This window comes from Vicugna pacos, chromosome 5, assembly GCF_048564905.1.
Source record: "Vicugna pacos chromosome 5, VicPac4, whole genome shotgun sequence".
In the NCBI taxonomy this organism is placed as follows: domain Eukaryota; kingdom Metazoa; phylum Chordata; class Mammalia; order Artiodactyla; family Camelidae; genus Vicugna; species Vicugna pacos.
In genome coordinates this window covers 79,494,705-79,516,776 of record NC_132991.1, presented here as the reverse complement: position 1 = coordinate 79,516,776, position 22,072 = coordinate 79,494,705, and the positions used below count along the sequence as shown (strand labels likewise).

Below are 22,072 nucleotides of genomic sequence, written 5' to 3'. Positions count from 1 at the left end.
ATCACTCCTCTCACCCCTCCTCCACTTCTTCCAGTTTCAGGAATACTACTTTCTCTAGGCTCTGAGCCTTTGCACAGATCTTGTTTCACTGAAGTATCTTAGATCCTGTTACTGCTTAGAATTCATCAATCAGAACTTTAGACCAAATTTAAACCCTTCTTGGGGGCAGAAGACAACAGTATTAAAGAAGCTGAGTTGGTGGGGGTGGGTATAGCTCATTGATAAAGCACATGCTTAGCAAGCATGAGATCCTGGGTTCAATCACCAGTACCTCCATTTAAAAAAAAAAAAAAAGATGAGTTGTCTTAGTGTTCACTGAGAAAAGGAGACTGTGACTTATGAGAACTGAAAGCTCATTTTTAATTCTGGCTCTAGAATGGCCCTGGACACAATGATCATCACCCTACATAAGAGCTCATCCTTGAGAAAATGTATCTACCCATAACCAAACTACAGAAAAATGCTTGAGGATGTAAAATTCAGGTCATTTCTTCTGTGTTCTAATCTCCAAATCTCAAGCTTTCCCAATCCATGCATTCCTATGTCAGCAGACAGGTGATATGAGGAATCACTGTCTCAACCCAGATCTGTAAGAATAGAACCAGATTTTCCAGCAGTGCCAGTAAAACTGGATGATCCAAATTCTGAGTGATAGCAGAAAGACGGAACCAGGGGCCTTCCAAGGTCTCGAGTTTTATGAGCACTGAAAACATGTTATACTGCCTTTTGGTCTACAATGCTCATCTACTGCTCTTCAGATATGACCTCTTCTATAATGCCATCTCCAAAAGCCTCAGGGCAGCTGGCTGCTCTCCCATGTCTTTTACAAACCTCTACTGTAATACTTTACTATTCATTAATGCATCTAGCTTTCCTACCAGGTTGTGAGTTTCTCAAGCCAAGGATCCTGCTTTTATTCATCTCTGTGTCTAGTCCTTTGCCCTTCAAAGAGGCTGTCTAGCACGTGGCTTGCAGAAAGAAAGCACTTCTCCCCTGGCCGACTCAGCATTGTCACACTCTGAAGGAAGCAGCAAGGACTATGTTTCCATCTGCAGGTAGGGAGAATGCACAGTGATCAGCAAGCCCTTGGTTAATGGGCAGCAAAGGAAGACTAACACCTGAGGAGGTCTAATGCCCAGTCTGGGGTCCTGCCTGTTTCACCACCCTGCCTGCTAAGCTCACTCACTGTTTGGCATCTAAAGGTTGGTGGGAAATAAATTAACATCATGGATTAGGTTAGCTCCCCTTTGAATTTTGTTCCCCAAAAGAAAAATATCTGGAGAGGAAGAGAAGAAGCCAGGATCATTCAAAACGGAAATTCTTTAGTCCCAGTGAAGAAAACAGAACAGATAACTGTCTGCCAGCATTCTCTTGTGTTTAGTAAGCTTCTTTAAGGCTCCAGTTCACTGGTACAAGTGGCATTCACAACCACATGGGGTATTTGTAAACCTATGGTGATTTGGCAGCATTTCATCAGTTCTGTATACATGGAAAGTGGTACATTTCAGACTTGGTTAACAATATATATACATATATTTTACCTTAAAAAAATTTTTTTTAACTTTTAGGGGAGGTAATTAGGTCTGTCTATCTATCTATCTATCTATCTATCTATCTATCTATCTATCTATCTATTTTTAGAGGAGGTCCTGGGGATTGAACCCAGGATCTCGTGCATGCTAAGCATGCGCTCTGCCACTTGAGCTATACCCTCCCAGCCTAACAATATAGTTCTGATTTTGGGGTTATCGTTTAGGCAATCTCACTCCCATCTTTGTTTCTCCTTGTTTTTCTCTCTTATATAGTACTTGAATGCCAACTAACCAACCAACCCAGCAGCTCTCCATTTTCCTAAATGTCTTCTTTTTCCTCCCTCCAGCTAGGATATCTTTTGAGCATCACAATACTATTTCTCTCTTCCGTCAAAGCACAACTTACCATAGGAAGTTCAGAATAAAGCCAAATATATACAGAAATTTAGTATATGATAAAAGAACATCTCAAATTAGTAGTGTAAAATGGGCTTATAAATAATTGCTACTAGGATCAACAGGTAGCCACTTAGAAAAAAAAAAGGATCCATCTTTCATACCGGGTACCAAGAGAAATCCACATAGATAATAAGATCTATGTGTAAAATATGAAACTATTAAAAAAAATCCAGGAAAATAATACAGGTAAATTTATTCTTAACCTTGCAATAGGGAAAGAGTTTCTAACTATGACTCAAAATCTAGAAGATGTAAGAGATGGATCAATTTAACCATGTGAAAATAAACTTCTACATGGGGAAAAAACAAAACAACAAAAAACAATCCATAAAATCTAATGACTAACTGGAAAAAATATTTGCAACTCTATCACAGACAACAGGCTAATCTTCCTAGTATATAAAGAAATCGAGAAGATCAATAACCCAATGGAAAAATGGGTAGAGGACATAAAGAGACATCTCATAGGAAAAGAAAACAAACAGCCTTCAACGTAAAAAAAGGTGTTTTGACCTCGCTCATAAGAGAAAGCAGATACCATTTTCAACCAGTCAGATTGGCAGAACTCCAAAAGTTTAATAACACTTTGGGAAAATGAATACTCTTATGCATTGGAGGTGGGAGAGAAAAATGGCACAACCTCTATGGAGGAGAGTTTGGCAATATCTAATCAAAATTACTGAACTTGACCCAGTGTTCCCAGTTCAGGAAAACATCCTTCAGATATAACCACACATGTATACAGGTAGCAAGGGTCCTCAAAATAACATCTTCACAATTGCCTAAGCAGCAGATAGCTTGTGTCTTGTCCTTGAACAAGTTCTCTTAAGTTACTGGACTGACTTTAAGATCCAAATATGAAAAAAAATTCTAGTTCACCACGCTAGTCTCCAAAAGGGTAATCACTGTTCCTATCACTTTTCACAGAATGAGCACGGAAATGATGACACTGACCAGATTTTCTCTAGTGCTCAGCTTGTATGCCTACAAAGATAACACCCAAAGCCAAGCACCAGAACATCCATGTGAGCAGGGAATGGAAACTCTCTGACTCTTCCTTAAAGGCAGTAGGCATACCTCAGAGTCTGTCTGCCCAGTAACAAAAGCAGGGATAGTGTTCTGACCAGGTTGGAGGTGCACGCTGTCACGGGAGAACAAAGACCCACACCAGGCAGACTAGTGACCATGAGGAACTTCCAACATCATCCCCCGGTCACACTATTCTGTGCCAGGCAACCACTGTTCTCCTCTCTCCTAAAAATTTAAAGTAACTAGGCCCAGGAAAATGCTCAGATGATTTATTTTGGAGGGAAAAACAAACAAAATAAGTCCAGGTTCTAAGGTCACTTCAAATAAATTACCCTAGTCTTTGAGTATGGAAAGAGAGGCAGGGGAGATGGCATTCACACAGTGCCAGGCCTGTCACTCACTGGAGACACTGTCAGTGCAAAAATGCAGACACTTTGTTTTCCCTTTTAGGTAAGTGCCCCACCACCTGAACTTTGAGGGAGAGCTTAAATTCACATGCAAAAAAGAACATACAAAATTCTTCCAAGGAACAAACTGCCAGTACACTCCCCAAGATAAGATCTGTTTAAACTATAAAAATAAGTTAAGATGCTGCCTGGAATAAAATGGAACAAGACTGGTAAAAAACCAGCCAAATCTAAATATATACTTCATTGCTTTTAAAATTAGCCCGTCAGTTTGGATTTAGCTCAATTTCTGGGCTACTGCATCGAATTCCCCTGTCAATTCTGTATAAAAACATATGAAATGCCTGTCTGAAGCTTACATTTAGGACCCAAACATACATATCCATATATCTGTGCGCACGCACGCACGTGCACACGCACACTCTCTCACTTTTTCATAAGTTTAGTACTCACAAACGCTGTGACGATATTCTAATTTTTCTGTACAGAGGCTACAAAATTAGAGTCACTCATTAAATAGCCTAAACATAAAAAGCCACTACAGATGGATCAAACTGAGAATATCACTTTTGAAGATTTTCCTAGCCACTTAGAATGGCTACACACAATGTATCCTCACTATATTAAGCACAACTATCTTTCAACTCTATATGGCAAAAAAGATGCTGCCCCAGACAAGGAACAGAATGAATGTACAAAGTTTTTTGAAAATCTAACCACTGTACTAGATTTCGAATGCTGACCCATCTCAGAAGAAACCAGTCAGGATACCACTTCACCAATGAGCTTTCATGTCCTAAAGCCAGCAACTGGTTAGCAGACTGCATGACAAAGCCACAATGGATGTATTATGTCAGACTTGAGTCCAACTGCACCAGAAATCCAATTACAAAACGTCTTGCTAAACTCCATTCCTCTTCTTAGTAGATGAGCTTCTTTCAAGGGAGGCACTCCATGGTAACTTCGGTCAAACTCAGGCCCGTTCTCTTCACTGTCAGTTCCACAAGTCTACCCTATTGATGCATTACCTACTACTCAAGAATATTCCTTAGATTCCAATCTGAAAAGACTTTAGGACTAAACCAAGCCAAGGACAGACCTTGCTAGAAACTCCAGGAAACACAAGAGGGTAGAAAATATTACCAAACTTTAAATCAAAGGCCCCATGGCAGGAAGGATGCTTAATGTTCAGTCATTTTGTTAGTATGTTTAATACTCAATTAACCCTCTAGTTCAGTCCTGCAAAAGGCTAAATCCACTAAGAAAAAAAAAATTCAGTGAGTTTGATGAGGGCTGTTTAATTAAATCTGCAACAAATTTCAGCATCAACATAGCAGCCAGTTCTTTTTCTATGTTTATGATGTGCTTTGGCACCAAGGTATAAAACATCATGCCATGGTTTCCCCCACCAAGATGTCTGCTCCATACCTGCATGAACACCTTTCCAATGACCACATCGTCGTCATCCTTAAATACTGTGCTGAAGACTACTGTAACTCTGTCCTTTTTAGACTCAACATACCTGAGAGGAACAAAATCCACGAGATTAAGTATAGAATCAGAACAGAGTTTTGTCAAGAACTTGATCTACAAGTGAAGTAGGAGGGTAGTCATAAATGTCCTAATTCATAAAACAAGGGGTGCCAGTGAGGCTAAGTATTTATGGCCAATAGAGTCGGTATAATAAATGCATGTCCTACGAGGCAGGAGATGAAAATCACCCAAAGTCGATGTTACTGACTATGTGGTATTACATGGAATCTAGAGTTACTGATTCTCAGAATTTCACTTAAAAATATATATTTCTTTATATACTATGAGACTCACAGTATGCAGATGATCCAAGAGCTGCAACAACACAGAACCTATAGTCACCCTCTGCTTCCTGATTATCTGGGCTACACTACTGAAGGGGCCTCAAAATGGTGGTGACTTAAAGGAAAGCACTCTTCATCTTTTGCCAACTTTCAGTATCTGGGAAGTAGGAGAAATGCCCCCCCCATCTACATCCTGCCTTAAAGAATTTTATGAGACACTTCAGGAGGATTCACACAATACAGTTAAGGTCTGACTGAGCCAAATGTCTTTGGGTAAGCATGTGTGACAGCCATACCCAGGCTTCATGAACAAATTCTATACTCACATGGTCTCATCATCCCTATAATGGATAACTGCCCTGTTCTCTCCTTCCTTGCCCTCTTCTTGGAATTGGAAGTACTTCTCAAAGACAGAGGCAAAACAATTTCGTTTCAACATGCCAGCCTGATGCACAATGGAATCCTTGGATGTAGGCAGATTTTCAAGGTCGTATAGCAAAGAGACATTGTATCCTGGAGGGGAAGAGAAAAACACCCAGCAGTTATAATAAAAGAAACTTTTCAGGTTCTAATGACATTTTATTTTGTCTCAGTGTCTGTACTTTTAACTCAGGTAGAATGCTGTCCCTTCCTATCTACCTCATAGGGCAAATGAGGTGAAATAAAATCTTAATTATTGTAAAATTACTGTAAATGTGTATAGCTAATTAACAAATGCTATGCAAAAATTTGAATCAATTATCAAAGATGACTGATTCACAAATAAGGAATGGGATGAAGTCATAATTCTGGAACTTTGATTAGAAATTTAGTGTTCCAGACAGTTGTGAAGGGGTGAGGGCTGAATATGTTATCAAGCTATATATAATATGAGTTACATATTTTTCTCTGATGGTTTAACAGGCCAAGTGCCAAAATGGTCAGTAGCTGGGTAGCTTTCTGATAATAAAATATACCCACTTACATGCCATAGCAAACCCTGAGGATGGAGGCAGGGTATGGAAAAACCTAAAAAAGGAAAAACCTAAAAAGGAAAAAAAAATGTGTATATGTATCTCCCCAATAGCTTTTATTTATGTACACTGTAAAATTTTCAGTGTTTTAAAATATTTTATTCTATTTGATCCCTGTAAGAATTCTTTGGAGGAGGCATGCCAGATACGGTTATTCTCATTTTAGAGGGAAAAAGAGGTTCAAAGAAGCAAAATGCCATGCCAAATGCAGCATGACATAGAGGTGGAAGCAACTCTCTTTTGAACTGATGAAATTGGGTCCAAATCCTAGCCTTGCCACTTGTGACCTGGCCAAACTGCTTAACCTCTACAATTCCTGCATCTGTTAAAAAAAAAGAGGTGGTGAGTTGGGGAAGGCTATTGGGAGAATTAAAAGAACATAGAGTATTTATAGTGCCTGGAACATATTGGGTCATCCATCAATAAATTGGGCAGAACAGGGACTGAAATCCAAGCCTGTTGACCGCTACATTATTCTGCCTCTTTATAGCGTATCAAGTACAAATTCCGACAAGGCTGGGACACTTTATTATACAATGAAGTGATTAATACCTGTCCAAAGGCCTATAGATGATTTTGCAAGAATATCTGTACATCACCAAGGATCATTTCATATTTTAGATAACTGATGGATAATTTTACCAGAACTGCATGGATTTCACATTTCTGAGTATCTAAGACCTTTGTACTTTGTTATTATTTAATTTCTTCTCAAGAGCATTCCTGAGGTCTGTTTTTTGTTGAATCTAACCCCATGAGAGCATCAGCTATGTAAATCTCTGTTCTAGATAATGCTTAGCACATTTTTGGCACTCCAATATTAAATAATATCAATCACCATCCCATTTTGGGTACCTGAAAACCAGATAAGCAAATAGACCACAAGATTAGATTTAAAAAGAAAATATTTAAAGTTGAGGTTTGCTGGTTTTAAGAAGCCAAAAAAAACAAACTAAATACGGTAACTGAACTCAAGCTTAAATAAGGCTTCTGACATGATGAAGAAAATATACTGAGGATGAAAAAAAGTAAAAATCTAATATGGACTGCTGAGTTTTCCAAACTTGCCTAGATAAACCAACAGAAAAAGAGGCAGAGAGATGATACTTTCACATGTTTTTATACTTTGCACTTGTGTGAACACACGGTCTGCAATCTGGCAGTGTGTGCTTTAGCACAGGAAGTGGACAAGAAGGCCCAGAGACAGACGCATGAGTTCTCTGGGTTGTATTCTGGTTGTTCTGCTAGATTTTAAGATCTGAGCAGTGACAAACATGCCCAAACAGTCTATATGCTTTTTCTGTTCTAGTTCTGTTTTTTTTTTTAATTTCTTTCCAAAATTCCTTGATTCCTCTTAAAGCCTACAGTGGTACTGATCTTTTGGTTTTTATTTCTGAGATACATTTGTACTATCATTTGGGGATTAACACATTTTAGTATTCTTTATGGAGCGCAGTCAAAGCTCTCATCCACAAATATTCCTACTTATAAGTAACATTCCAAAGGTACTTTTTAAAATTCGACCATTTTGTTTCCAGAGAAGGATATAAAAGTCACAGAAAGGTATTCTAATGGGAGTGGTGAGGTGTTATCATGTTGTTAGGAGGGGGAAAAAAAAGAAATTGCTGTTAAAAGAAAGCCAGAGATACATTTTCCTTTCTAGAACGACTTGTTGATCAAGGTACCACAATGAGAGGATTTGAGTAACAAGTATTATGTTCAGTCTTACTAGCTGGTCCTCAGTATGGGGCCTAGCTAAATGCCTCAGAATTTGAAACTACCACTTAATCAAAGCGATGAAAATACTGTTCAGTTTTTTTCTACTTTAAACTGCCTTTAAAGCAGTGTAACAAAGCTGTTCTAATCAGGGATGGCCACGATGTTTTCCAACTCCTCTGGCCATGAAGGAGGCAGAGATTGTTGATTAGAAGAACAGATTACAGAAGGAGCTGAAATTTTTGTTATTTGAAAATGTGAAAATAGTTGTGAATATTCCTTTTCATTCTTTAAATGTGAGGTGTACAGACAAAGGTGTTACTAGGGCCTTGGAGTAAGAAACAATGTTTTCTTAGTCTTCTCAAAAGGAATTTTAATCACTACAAGCAAACAATAGTGGCCCTCTGGCTGAAACATATAAGGAAGTGTCATCTGGCCCTATCCAGAAAATGTTAAAAATGACATAACATCAATTCTGTACACCACATTGTGTAACATTATTGGACAATACAAAGCCCCTTAAAAGCTATTTTTTTATGGAGAGAGTTAAAGTGGGAACTGGACTCGTGAAGAAATGTTTGTAAAGTGAATAATATTAAAATGAAATCCTTTGGCTAAAAAAAGCACAGTACAAACAGGACAGGTCTCTTTCCATGTTATTCCACAGTCACTCCCATTACTACATACCTGATTCTGGATTTACCAAGAAACTCCCGTACACTCTCTTTAATAACTAGGAAATACAAAAACAAATATGTTAAATCAAAGGCCATAACTTCATCATTTTTAAAGTTCTGTGCTTGCCAAACATTTCCTAAGCCAGATTTCTTCCTAACTTCCAAATGGTAAGTGGGAACTGGATATAAAAGGGAAGCAGATTTATCTGTGTTACCAAGCAAGTCACTCACAGAACTGAGATTAAATCCAAACAGTCAGTCTAGGATCTGTTTTTCAATCGAGGTTCATCCTTTACTCCTTTAGGACTTGGTCACACCCTTTATATGGGTCTCTGTTCCTCCAGATCATACAATGCACATAATCACCTTTTCTCCCCCAGGACAGCAGAAGGACACCAAACTCAAATGAGAACAGATTATGTTAGTTATCAACTAAGCACAGGCCAAACCACTGACACAGGTGAATGAAGAGATAAAACCAGAATTGACAGGAACTGACTCTACTTAGTCTGCTTATCTTGTATGCTTTAAAATTATTTAGCTCATCACTGGCTTTTTTAAAGGCAAAGGACAATGGATAATTGAATCTTAGCCAGTTATTTATTCTGGTGGGTCCATAGAAGGCTGTCCTCTATAAAGTCTTTTTCTCAAAATCAGTTCTTACGATACTTCCCAGCTTTTTGGAATAAATGGTAAAACATTTTACACCTTCCTATTTCTTCTCTGCCAGTGTGGCTATTCCGCCTGGTAGAAGCTGCTCCTAGGCTGACATGGCTTAAGAAACAAACTTTTTATTTTGGAAGGATGGTTCTGACTTAAATTTATAAAGGACACATTAAGCAGTAGAAAGGCAGTTATTCGGAGACAGGGAAAAAAACATTAAAGACATTAGAATTTAATAACCTCTTGGTATTTAGAAGTCTTTATATATTTAAGAGGCAAAACATAGACAGGGCTTATTACTAACTCATTAAAACTTTAGACTTAGAGAGGGACGATGTCATCACTATACCACAGGAAGATGGAACTGAGGCCAATATACTAACCCACAGTAGCATAACAGGCTGTGGGGTTTTGTCTCTAGGCAGCCAATTTCTAACACTATGTCACCACAAACACACTGATAATCCTCTTGCATTTTCTGGGATACCAATAAAAGGGGGGTACTTAATCTATGACTAGTTACCAAATTAAAAGTGAACAAAATTACAAACTTCTGTTTTAATTATAAGAGCTGCATGCATGTCTTAAAGAGAAGCACCGTGAACACAGGCAGCACTAGGGTGGAGCTCCATGCGAGCAGGGCCTCTGTCTTGCTGTGGTCTCGGTGCCCATCTCCTGCATACAGACTCAGATAATGATCTGAGTGAATGTCAGTGCTTTTCTTCTAATTGTATTTTCAATGTACTCCCTAGGTATTTAAAACAAAAACAAAAAACAAACCAGGAGCAAACCATTTATTTCATATCTCATTTGAAAAATTATCAGATGGTGAGGTTCTTTCCCCTATTCTTAAATATTTAATATTTCCCCACATTTAACCATTTTCCTATAGCTGGGAAAAATTCTCAACCTGAGAAACTTGGATAATAGGGTGGACCTCAAAGCATGAATTAGTGATGACACTTGTTTGAAAAAAGGGAAAAGATAAGTAATGTCACATGAAGTTCCTATTTAGTGACCATCCAGCCACTGTGAGATTTCTCTTTTACAGAAGAGGAACTGAAGAAAGAGGTTCAAGGTCATAGAGTATGTTGGTGGCACAGAGAGATTTGACCTTCAAGTGTCCCATATACCACTTCTATAAAGTTTAGGGGTAAAGAAGTAATATGCATACCCCATTAAGAATTTTAACTACACAGGAGAATAATAAATACAATAAAAATGAAAAAGAAAAATTTTAACTAGCATACTACCTCTGAGCTGTACTGTGTGTGCTTGGAGGAAGGGAAAATCAGATGTGGAAGAAACCACAGCCTCTAAGATTTAGTTTAATTCCAAGTTACTAAGTTAATATTCTGAGATCTAAGAGGTTCTTAGAGCCAAATTTATACCATGTTCAACTCCGCTGCTCCCTCCTCTTGGCAAAACCAGCCAACGCTTCCCTGTTTACTTCACTTGCACTTTTAACTATGATTCACTTTTCAACCTGCGCCTCTCTCTTCCCACCTGACACCAGGAGATCAGATCTTTCCACCTCAGGAGCAGGGGCTTTCTGTTTTGAAAAAGGGCCTGTGACAAAGTAACAAGCTTCCTGTGGTTATCACAGGCTGGTCACTGTTTAATCAACCCAGGGAGCCACTTTACTATGCACTCTGCTCCAATGCTGTGAATGTTAAGTACTCCACCCACCTGAGTGGGTGGGGTGGGTTCTTTGACCCTTGTGGTAGCTACAAGAATAGCAATGTGTTCTGCAGTTCTATTGTAAAGAAAGCACAGACTGGAAAGGAGATTTAAGAAATCTAGCTTAACACTTTCTCTCCCTTCCAAGGATTGTTCTTATTGCACCTACATCTTTAAAGAGAGAGAACTGTCCAGGGAGAATGATTACACAATTTTTTAGCTGTCTGTGCAAATGTTCAACAAGTCTTTCCAGGCAGTTGTCTTATAGTTAATCTAATGCAGGGCCATCTTAACAGCTACTTGTTTCCTCTTGCTCTTCATCTGATAAAGAGAAGACTTAGTCAGTATCATTTACATAATAATCTTTCAAAAGCTTTCAAAGACTAGGTCTTTCTCCTGAAGCTCTTCTTTTTCAGGTAAAATAACCCTGAATATAAATTCTCTAAACCATTCCTCTTCCTTTGAATTTATGAGGCATGTCAGAAAAAGTTTTAGCTCTTCCTTGAATTTATGAGGAAAATCAACTGCATATGAAAAAGTAAGGGAAGCAACTGCCTATGACTCCTGGTATTCTGCTTGGTTAACATCAATTTTAGTTTTTAATACCAAAAAAGTATTGAAATTGGGATCATATGCTTTTGCAAACAGCCTTTTCATTATATAAATTTTAAATAATTCAAAAGCTACTATTCTTAATCAGAAAAAAAAAAACTAGAAATGGCTGTAATTTCATTCACCAGATCAAGAAAAACCTACTTTGTTAAAATGAAAAGATATTTGAAAACTGATTCAGGAACTGAGTCATACTTCCTGCTTTGAGACCCAACCACAATGTGCGCACACTGGTGTAATAGCATTTTCTTTCTTCCATAAATGGCTCTCCCCAGAGCAAATACAGTTCAACAGGAACCAAACCTGCTACTTTAGCTACTGAAAGAAGCTACTGAATAAAGCATGGCCACCAAGAGTTTCATAATGCATGGACACCTTCTCTTATTTCCCCTAAAGCAGTCATAAGGAAGAAGAGATACTTAAAGAGGCCAGCTCTAAAGAACATTAAATTAAAAAATGTGAAGGGCAGATTTGTGCCTAGATTTCCAGAATGAGAAATTAAGATTATAAACTTTGAACAGACCAAAAGTTATATACCTACTAACAATGTCATAGAAACAGAACACAAACCATCTCAGTCTTGTGATAGCTGTTTTTGTACTGGTCAAGGAAAACTATTGTTACATTTTTTGAGAACTAAAGCTGTTTTTGTTTTCATTGGTTAGAGAACATCTTTATTTCTCTACAGTAAGAAGAAAACAAAGAACCAAAACCTTTTCTGGGAAACATCCTTCTTTACACAACTATGGAAAGTGAAGTCAAGAGCCCCTGGTTAGGCGAGCAAGCTATCCTGAGTGGCCAGTGCCAGGGGGGGTGACTTAGTGCCATGGATCTTCTAGGAGTGGCGAGCTACCAAGAAAAGGTGAGGAGGAAACAAGAGTTTCCTCTTTCCACTTTTCCCCAGGAAAAGTGATGTGGAACTTACCTCATCAGCACCATGTGCCTGAAGTTCCTTGTAGAATTTCAAAGAAATACTGACCATTACTTTTGTTTTGTCTCCATTAGGATTTGAAATATGATAGAGGACTCCATCAAAATCTGCAAGGAAAGCAAATAAGACTGCTTGACTTGGGAATAGGAAATAATATTTCAAAGTGCCTGCCTACCTGCCTACCTGCAAGTCACAAGTCTGCCTTACAAGCAGGTATATAAGTAAAATAGCATTTATTTTAAATCTATATGGAAAGTCAGCAGAAAGACTGAGACTAAGATAGAACTGTCTAGTACTTATTTCTTTGTTCTTTTCCAAAATTACAAAGCTATTTTTACTTTAATCACTAAAAAACCCCACACTTTTATTGTGATGTATTTTAAACATGTATAAAATATGATGTATAATGAACCCATACTCTCATCATGGCTTCAAAAATTATTAACATATGGCCAATCTTGTTTCATTAGACACACTCCTTCCCAGCGATTTGTCCTGAAGTAAATCCCACATATCACATCACTTTATCCAGAAATATTTCAGAATGTATCTCTATAGGAGGTAAAGAAGATACCTTTTTAAAAAACATAACCCTAAAATTATTGTCATGCCTAAGTTTTTTAAGAACAATTTCTTAATATCAAATATCCAATCAAGCATTTAAATATTGTCTCAAAAACTTTTTAAACTGCTGTTGTTTTATTTGAATTAAGATCCAAACAAGGCCCACACACTGCATTTGGTTCTCTCTTCAGTTTTTGCAATCTACAGGCCTCCCCTCTTTCTTTGGCTTCTATCTTCCTGCAGCACACTGAAGACTATCTTGTGTAGTTCTTGAAACTAGGTGCTGAGTCCCATTACTTTCGGGAGGGCTGCCACTGCGAGTTAGTAGGAAGGGATGGGGATGGTACCTGGCCTATAAGTCACAGCATTTCAGAGCTGCAAAAAATTTCCCAAGACCATCTAGTCAAGCAGTCTCATTATACAGAGGATGACTGTCCAAGTTCCTTTAAGTCCTCAAAGTTCACACAGCAAGGGAGTAGTATCAACACTTTATTCTTTCTAGGGAAAAGAAGGCAGTGACATCCCTCACTGCCTTGTTGAACAGGTCTCTCGCATTTTCATGATTCCCCACTACTCTTGTGCTAGGCGAACTAAGATGATGGCTAAAGATGATAACATAGTATTTCCAAATTAAAAAAACCCTTCGTTTGTACCATAAAATTAAACCCAAACTTCTAAGGTATTATCAGGCAACTTTACACAGCTCACTAAATCCATGGAAAATAAAGACCACACACACACACAAAATTGACAATCAAGAGACAGTACCCCAAATGTCAAAGCTTATTTTACAAACAATTTTGTTTTCTATTTTTTTATACTGTGGCTTCTCTTAATAGGGATGAAATAAAGGCACTTACCTGCAAATGTTACTTCTACAGCTTCTGGTTTGTTTCTGCAGAACAAAACAAAACTCCTTTAGTTAAGATAACCATATTGCCGCTTGCCTTCACGGGGGCTTATAAAGGTTCCTGAACTTATTTAAGATAAGACCATTCTGTACAAATCTTATGCTTGTCAGTCTGAGTACAGAACTCATTTTTCTCATGCACCTGAACCTCTGGACTTACTTAAGGTGGAGGATAAAAAATGGAAGCAGGGCAGATAGAGTTTTTGTTCTCCAGCTTGAATCTGCTGTAGTTGGTGCTCACCTTCAATTCTCAATGCCTTGAGACCATGACAGACACGTTTGTATATGTGACCCACAAAATGCCCTCTTTTGGTCAAGGTCTCCCCCACCAGATAGCAGTGATAGAGGTAGCACATTCAGCAGGAAAACTGCTAAAGAGCACGTCACATGGTTTAAATTTACTTAAAGAGAAAGGATGATTTCAGGCCATAAAACAATACAGACAGTTCTATTCCATTTCAAAGACAATCTGTAAGTCTTGCTACATATCTTTCCCTCTTCCTCATGTCACTGAAGTACTCACCACTCTCCTATGTGAAGCCCTCTTTGGTTCTACCCTAGCTTTTTTGGTTTTGTTTTTAAACTCCAGTGTTGTACTTACACAAAGTGTAGCACAAAGTAACACTGAAATCACTGAGAACAGTCAGGACACCTGCTTTACAGTTTTAGTATTTTCATCAGGACCATGCTTTCAGACAAATCCACACCTGCACGCTTCATTTTCTCACTTATTCATCTATAAAATGGGAGAACACAAGTGATCCTAACTACCACACACAACTGCTAAAGATAAAACAAGAGAATAGACACGGAAGAACTTATCCTGGAAGGCAATGACAGCCTAACACTTTCTGTGTGCCTCGTTGCTGAGCCTGGTACATGGACTTCTATTTGATAAATGCTGCTGAGTTATTACCTAGAAAGCATGACGTACATCCTAGCTATGAACAATAACGGTCAATTAACCCCTCAGTGAAAAGCTACTTTTACGCTTTTCCTCACTTCTGCCCAAAGCCCAATGGTAGGTAACCAACGAAGACTCTGCAGTTTTATCAGCTAATGACCTATAACTCAAATGATTCCACTTTGTTTTATGGGCCAGCAGACAAATATACACATTTTTACATTTATTCTTGCCTAACTTGCTCAAGACCTCACAGTCAAGTGCATATCTTTTATACTATCTCCGCTCCCGCACCTGTAAAAGGAACTGACTGAGTTGCCCTCCAGAGTTGCTGGGAAATAATGGAATAAATAACGTGGTTTATGACCGTTAAAAAGCTGCTGCAGAGCTAAACCATCCAGTTCAAGGAAACTGGCTTCTATTAAGCATATGTTAGCCCTGTTGTAAAATCAACCTATACAAATCACAGAGTTCTACCCGGCTTCTTCAAAGCCATCCATATGTGACTTAAGAAAAGCACTTGGGTGTCTGAGAAACAAGCATCAAGTGTGTTTATGGAGAAGCAGTGAGTTCAGAATATAATGAAAAGAACTGGATGAAAATTTAAGCTGTTTCTGATCTTTCATTTGAAATTGCAGTCAGGAGACAAAGGCAATGAATGGCCAACCACCATTCCTCACCTGGAGAAAACAACAGCAAAAGAAGAAGTACAAACATTAACCTACCGTCCATTTGAATGAAACATTAAGAGGCTGCCCTGAAGCACTGAGGTACATTTTCCCAAGGAAGGCTGGCTGTGCCAAAGAGGCTGGGTGGAGGCTTATAAAAGTCCATGTTGCATCACTTAGTAGTCAGCTGTTTTTTTTTTCTTCTTTCTTTCTTTTTTAACCTTTAGGCCTTAATTCAGTCAAGGAAGGACTGAGTTCCTCACTCTCCCACTTCACCAACAGACCAAGAAAAATCAACTATAGATAAAGACATTTAGGTTCTAAGCTATAAACTTTTGACTCTGAAATTTTGAATCTCTTTAGGCTGTGAAGTTCCCTGAGCACAGATCCCCACTGGGAGAAGTTGCTGAGATCTATACTAAGTAGTTTGCTGCCTGACTTGGGAATATTTGTCAAATCATTGCCATTAATATTTTAATTTACTATTTATGGCTGCATAAGGTTGCAGAGTAGAGAGGCAGGCTGCTCAGGAGAGCACTGCGCCAAAGGAGTCTTCCCAAGAAGTCATCTGGGAGTTAGAGGTCCAAGTACTCTGCACCCCAACAAAGAGACTGCACAGAGTGGGAAATATACCACAACAAGACTGTGCTCAATTCCAAGACCAGGTGTTAGTTACTTACTTTTGTGGATTAAAATCATGGAGCTAGATGGGAGTAAGATTGGTCTGGGAGAAAGTGTACCATTTAATAGGCCCAAAAGATAAATGGTTATTTTCTGTCCTACTATCTGCTAAAATTTCAGATGCTGGGGGTGAGTTTAATCACAGAAAAAGCAAGCCCTTCAAAGTTGACTGTTCACGTCAAGCTCTGTCACTTACTGGCTCTGTAACCACAAGCAATGTTACTCAAATTGTTACTCAAATGTCAGCGGACCTAACGTTCCTTTTTTAGAAAATGGAGATCAAAAATATCTACCACCCAAGGTTGCTATGAAGACTAACTAAGATGCTATGTGGACAGCAGTTTCCCAACCAGCGTCTTGTGACTAAATTACAGATATGCTGAGATAATAATCCCCACAGCCCCTAGGGCAGCCCAGTGGCAGAACCTCCAGGCTAGACCATTTACCCAGATGCCATTCAGATAGTGTCATGTTGTGTACGTGACATATCATAAACAAGGTCAGGAATCATCAGTGAAGGTTGCCTGCACAACGCTTAACACATATGTCTACTCCCTCAGCAACTCCCAAGAGCCCCAGTTTCCTCAACTGTAAACTGAAACTGCTATTTGTCACATGGGCACATTCTGAAATGTGACCATGTTATAGTTCATAGCAAAGGGCCTGGTTCATAGAAGGTGATCAAAGAATTAATTTTTCTTCTAGGTAAGAGTCAAAGGAGACCAGACTTTGAAGCCATGGTTGGGAGGTTTTGGGATTGTGTTAACTTCCAGAATCAGGAACTGGTCAGCAGTACAAGGAGAAATAGAATCACCTATCAGACTGTTGAAATGTCTGGAATCCTAGAACAAGCCAGCTGGATAAATCCTCAAGGTTACTGACTGTGCAGCACAAGGCACTAAAACATACTCAATTCATTCCAATGGGTTCAAAGAGCTATTCTTAAAATCCTTTAAAAATTTTTCTTCTATCCTTTTCCTAAGGAAGCTTCTAGAATGTCACTAGTCAGTCAATAAAGAACTCCTGGCAACTGTATTATCCAATCCTCTATTTTCATTAAGGATTTTGGGGTTTTTACTTCTCAGTGCATCCAGTTCCCCATTTGGGCATTTATGTCTCTCTTCTAGTTATCTCTTTCATGAGCTGAATTAGAGGAATTCTGCCCGTTATCTCACTATAAAGGTTTTTGATCACTCTCCTTTAAGTCTTCTCTAAGGCTCTCATCATCTTTTTTAAGCAAAACCTACAAAGTGGATCTTATTAGGTAAGAGGTAGTCCTACTCTCTGTTAAGCCATGTCTCAAAATAAGGAGAACAAAGAGAGTCTAACAGCTAAGTCACACAATGTCAGAAAAATGATAAGATCCTGAAGAAACTAAGAACCATTCAGTCTGGCTCCATCCATTCCTTCAAGAAAACACTTACTGAGCCAATTCTCCACACACTGAGAATGCTGTGGAAACAATGACAACTAAAATGATAGACCCTGCCCCTAAGCAGTCACAGGTTTGGTGGAGTGTAGCTCTGGGGCTTCATGCCTAAAGTGGTCCCAAGGCAGCCAGAGGATGGGCAGCAGTGTGTAACTATAGTGTCCTGTAAAAAGACCAACCAGATGGTCTCAGCAAGTCAGCCACTACATTCAATCTCTTCAAAACCCTTAAACAATGTCCTAATTCCAAATCACTTCTAACCAGCCTGTCTCTCTGAGGACATATGCAGCATATTTGGGAATGAGAACAAGGTATCAGCAAGATTTAATTTTATTCCTTTCTCAAATTTCTCCTCCCACAGTCCTCGCCCACCCGACCTGGCACAGCTTGCTTACTGAGCTTCATTCCCCCTTACGGAACCACGGCTTCCCACAATATGCACAGCTGTGGCAAGGAGCCAGCATGCACTTAAAATCAAGAGCAATTCGCATCTGACAGTATTTCTTCAATTCTGGACTCCAGTCTCTAGCCAAGTTGACAAGCCTAGCTTCTGAGGCTGTAAAGGTTCTTGGTGTGCATATACTAACAAAAGAATTCAATTAATTTGCCAGATTAGTTATGCTTTAATTGGGGGTCTGGGTAAGAATTCTTAAATGAAAAGGAACACTGTTGACAAGACCTGCATGCGAGGTTATCTGCAGTGTTGAGTACAGCTTCTTAATTAGTCACATTCTCTTAGTTTGAAGGCTGTTGGGAAGATAATTTACCAATAATTATCATTTTGTGAATATATATAAATCATTCCAATAAGCCACCTTCCCAGGAGTGCAGTAGGAAAAAACAAAATAATTTGTTTAGAATGAATCTTAGGCTTTGTCAGAACTGTCTCCAAATTAAAAGGCTGTCATGACCAAATGTATTCTTACACAGTTTAGATGACAGAGCTGCTTTACCTGAAGGAAATTTAGACTTTTAGTAGGATGTTGCAGGCAAGAAGATCCAGCGGGATGATCTGAGAAGTATTGTTTTTTGTTTCTTTTTGGTTTCACACTGTATAAACCCCCTTCAGTACTCACAGCCCAGGAGGCTGGGCAATGGTTCAAGGCTGCAATTTTCTGTGGCATGGGTACACTATGAGAGGCCCACAGAGGAGGACCCGCCATAAATCCATTACCATGCTCTGAGAGGCATCATTTTAAAAAAAAAGCAACCTCAAAAGGAAAATTACCACAACTGTATTCTGAAGTATATATCACAGACTATGACATTCTTATACTTTCAGTAGCTGGAACAGTGTCATCCAATAGGACTGTCTGCAATAATGGAAATGTTCTACATCTGCGCTGCCCAAATACGGCAGCTACTGGCCACATGTGGCAACTGAGCCCTAGAACTGTGGCTAGTGTGACTGAGGAGCTTAATTTTAATTCACTTTAATTAATTTCTATTTAAACTTAACTAGCCACATGTAGCTAATGGCTATCCTTATTGCACACCGCAGAGTCGGAAGATTAACTCTAGGGAAGGCTGCTCTGAACCCATTTTCCCCAATTGGTTTGCTGAGAAGTGTAAAGCAGGGTGGAACTGACCTCTCCCAGGAGGTTCCTAGGTGGGCAAAGCCTTTAAAATCTCTTAAGATTTCTCCCCAAAGCTACTGCCTTTCTTTAATGTCTTTCTCTGATCTCCACCCCATCTCACCCCTTAGCTCCTCTGTAACTGTGCCAATGGACTCTCTCAGAAAGGCTCCCCTCTTCTGTTCCTGCCTGGTGCTGAGCACTGGTAGAACCTCATAAATGTTTATAGTTCTCTAGTTATCGTTCTCTGGAAGTTCTGGCTAGGCATGTGCCTTGGTAAATACTTAACTACTTCACTGCTGCCTCACCTTACTGGTATGCCTGGAAATTCTTCTGCTAGGTGTTACATCTGCAATCCCAGGAAAGTCTTACCTCCTAGGCTGAATATCATGGTCTCTTTCAAAGATTTTCAAAGTGCTTTTCAGCAGAGTATGTTCTGAGTCCACTTATTTAAAGTCACATCTCAAAAGGAAGACAGGCCAGAATAAAAGCCAAAACTTGGTGCCCTGCCCCAATATTCAACATTGCTACAACATACACTTTCTGTTAAAGACAAAAAACTCTCAGAAGTTATGCCTTCCAGATTTGAGTGCCTACTTTACTCCAGCTGAAATGGTCAGCTGTCTTTTTAAGAATAATGTTCTAAAAGGAAAAGACCTGAAGCTCTGAATAATGGACTACATGTCAGAATCACAAGTTACTCATACACAAGTAGATGTGAACATACTTCTACACTACAAGGCATGCTTCTACTTGAAAATGCACAGGGATTTATCTTGTAGATCAGCTTATAACCACTCAGGTCTCATATTTTTGCTAGTCTAAACTTGAGAATTCACTTAAGATCAGCTGCGAAAATGCAGAAGTTAGCTTAACTTCCTCCTATGTGCTACACTGCTCAAAAGTTCAGAGCAATCACCCAAAATAAGTCGCTAAGCTGATTTGCCTGAACACTTAAAATGCAAAGGAACTAGTAAGCGAGGCTGAAGATGAGAAGCAACTTAGCCTAAAATATAAGCAACTGCAGCCTCTGGCAGGAAACAGTAGCTACTGATGTTCAAGCAAAGTCGGGCTTTGCTTTACAGATAAAATCTGCGGCCTTATAAAAGACAGGAGACATAATATGTTCAATTTAAGCAGTGGTCTAGAAATATATTTTTTTAGTGCCTCCAAACCACAAGTTCATTATGTCTATTTAGAATTTTCCCTCCACCAATCCTCTTCCATCTGTGGCTCTCCAAGCACTTTCCTATTACTAGTTCCCAGTTCATCAGAAACAGTTTGTACTTACTTCCTCCACTGTGTAACCAAGATGTGAAGTCCCATTCTCACACATGGGGAAATGAGGCAAAGGGACTGGCCACAGGCCACCAAAAATTAGAAGCTAAAACCAAATCCTTGGTTCATTTTTAAAAAATTATGTTAGAAAAGCAAAGCAGCTTTGGGGGAGGAGGTTGTCTTCTACTGATTCTTGTGTCTGACACAGAAGGCTGCCTTTGATACACACCGTAAGTCCACTTTTTAAAAGGCCAGTGGTTAAAAAGAGAGTATATAAGGACTTTACAGACTCGAGGCTTTTAAGTGTGTACTGTGGTCAGAATTACCATAGAAGAAATCACAGACCAGGGGCATGGTATAAGAATTAAAAGATTAACAGCCAGATAGAGGATACTGGGTAGGGGAAGGAGAATTAGAACCTCCGAAGAGTGATAAGGAAGGGGTGTGGACTGGAAGGGGGGGTTACTATTAACTTTGCTTGAGAAATATAACAATATAGCCAGTGCCTTCCACAGCAGGGTTCGGGGAAGGAAAACTAGAGATCGCGTTTTGCGGCTGCAGGACCCCGGGCCTGCCTTCAGTCCTCCCTCCGGCTCCTTTTGACTAGGAGGTGGGGGTGGGGAGGGAGAGGGCTGGTGGTGATCTGGGCCTGCATCTTCAGTCCTGGGAATTCCTGAAAACTCTTTCCAACCCAATCCTAAGTGGACTCTCTCCGGGTTCTGAACAATGACGGGAATACAGAGGGAAGTGGTCCGCTGCTCGCTCTGGAGGGCAAAGGGGTCTCCAGCGAGAGTTCTGGCCCAAACTGTCCTCACGTCCCACAGGTCTGATGCCCTTTGGCACGCGCACTCCTGTCCACTCATTGCTTCCGCATCCCTTCTCTGAGCCTCTCCCCACGCATCTCTGCCCCTCACCCCACCGAGCCCAATCACCTCCCACGTCTACCCTGCCGGGGCACTCCCCACACCTGGCCAGGTCCCCCACCTCCTTCCTCTATGTCTGGGGGCGCTGAGCGAATTAGCAGGAGTCAACTCTGCCTCCCCTTCCCCGACCTGCCGGCCCCGGGCGCGCGCTCACCCGGCGGCCGCGTTCTCGAACTTGAGAGCGAGCGTCTCCTCGATGATGCGGTTGTTCACCTCCAGAAGGATCATGGCGGCGGCTGCCCCGGACAGGGGAAGGAGAAACAAGGGCGGTGAGGGTGGGTAAGGGAGGAAAGGACGGAGGGAGCGGCCCTGCTGCTCCCTGAGGAGGGGGGCTGGGTGGGGTAAGTGGTTAGAGGAGAAGGGGAAAGGGACAGGGGTGGGGAAAAGGGGATGACGCGCGCGCTGGCCCGCGCACGCACTGACTGTGGAGAACCCACCCACCCGACCGACCTGGCCCCTGAAGCCTGAACCCGCCTGCCGAGCCGCCGCCGCCGCTGCCGCCTCACCGACAAGCCCGGTCCCCGCCCAGCCCCCGGCTCTAGCCGGCCACTTCCGCTCTCACACCCACTTCCGCTCGCCGCCCGGACGCGCGGCCCCGTGGCGCC

General features: G+C 40.3%; 1 protein-coding gene and 1 non-coding gene across 2 annotated transcripts in view; both read right to left on the bottom strand.

The window, feature by feature from the left end:
• ARPC2 (actin related protein 2/3 complex subunit 2) overlaps positions 1-22,053 on the bottom strand; it is a 27,972-nt gene extending 5,919 nt beyond the window's left edge. Inside the window, exons 1-7 of the mRNA XM_006207269.2 lie at positions 21,918-22,053; positions 21,622-21,703; positions 13,961-13,995; positions 12,531-12,643; positions 8,661-8,706; positions 5,571-5,757; positions 4,856-4,949 (exon numbers count right to left, since the gene is read on the bottom strand). Of these exons, the coding sequence (XP_006207331.1) occupies positions 4,856-4,949; positions 5,571-5,757; positions 8,661-8,706; positions 12,531-12,643; positions 13,961-13,995; positions 21,622-21,695 (549 nt within the window). The 5' untranslated portion in view covers positions 21,696-21,703; positions 21,918-22,053. The remainder of the gene's footprint in view (positions 1-4,855; positions 4,950-5,570; positions 5,758-8,660; positions 8,707-12,530; positions 12,644-13,960; positions 13,996-21,621; positions 21,704-21,917) is intronic.
• On the bottom strand, positions 18,741-18,871 carry LOC116280694 (small nucleolar RNA SNORA42/SNORA80 family). Its single transcript, XR_004190185.1, has one exon. It is a non-coding gene; the product is annotated as a small nucleolar RNA SNORA42/SNORA80 family (small nucleolar RNA).
• Positions 22,054-22,072: the final 19 nt, after the last annotated feature.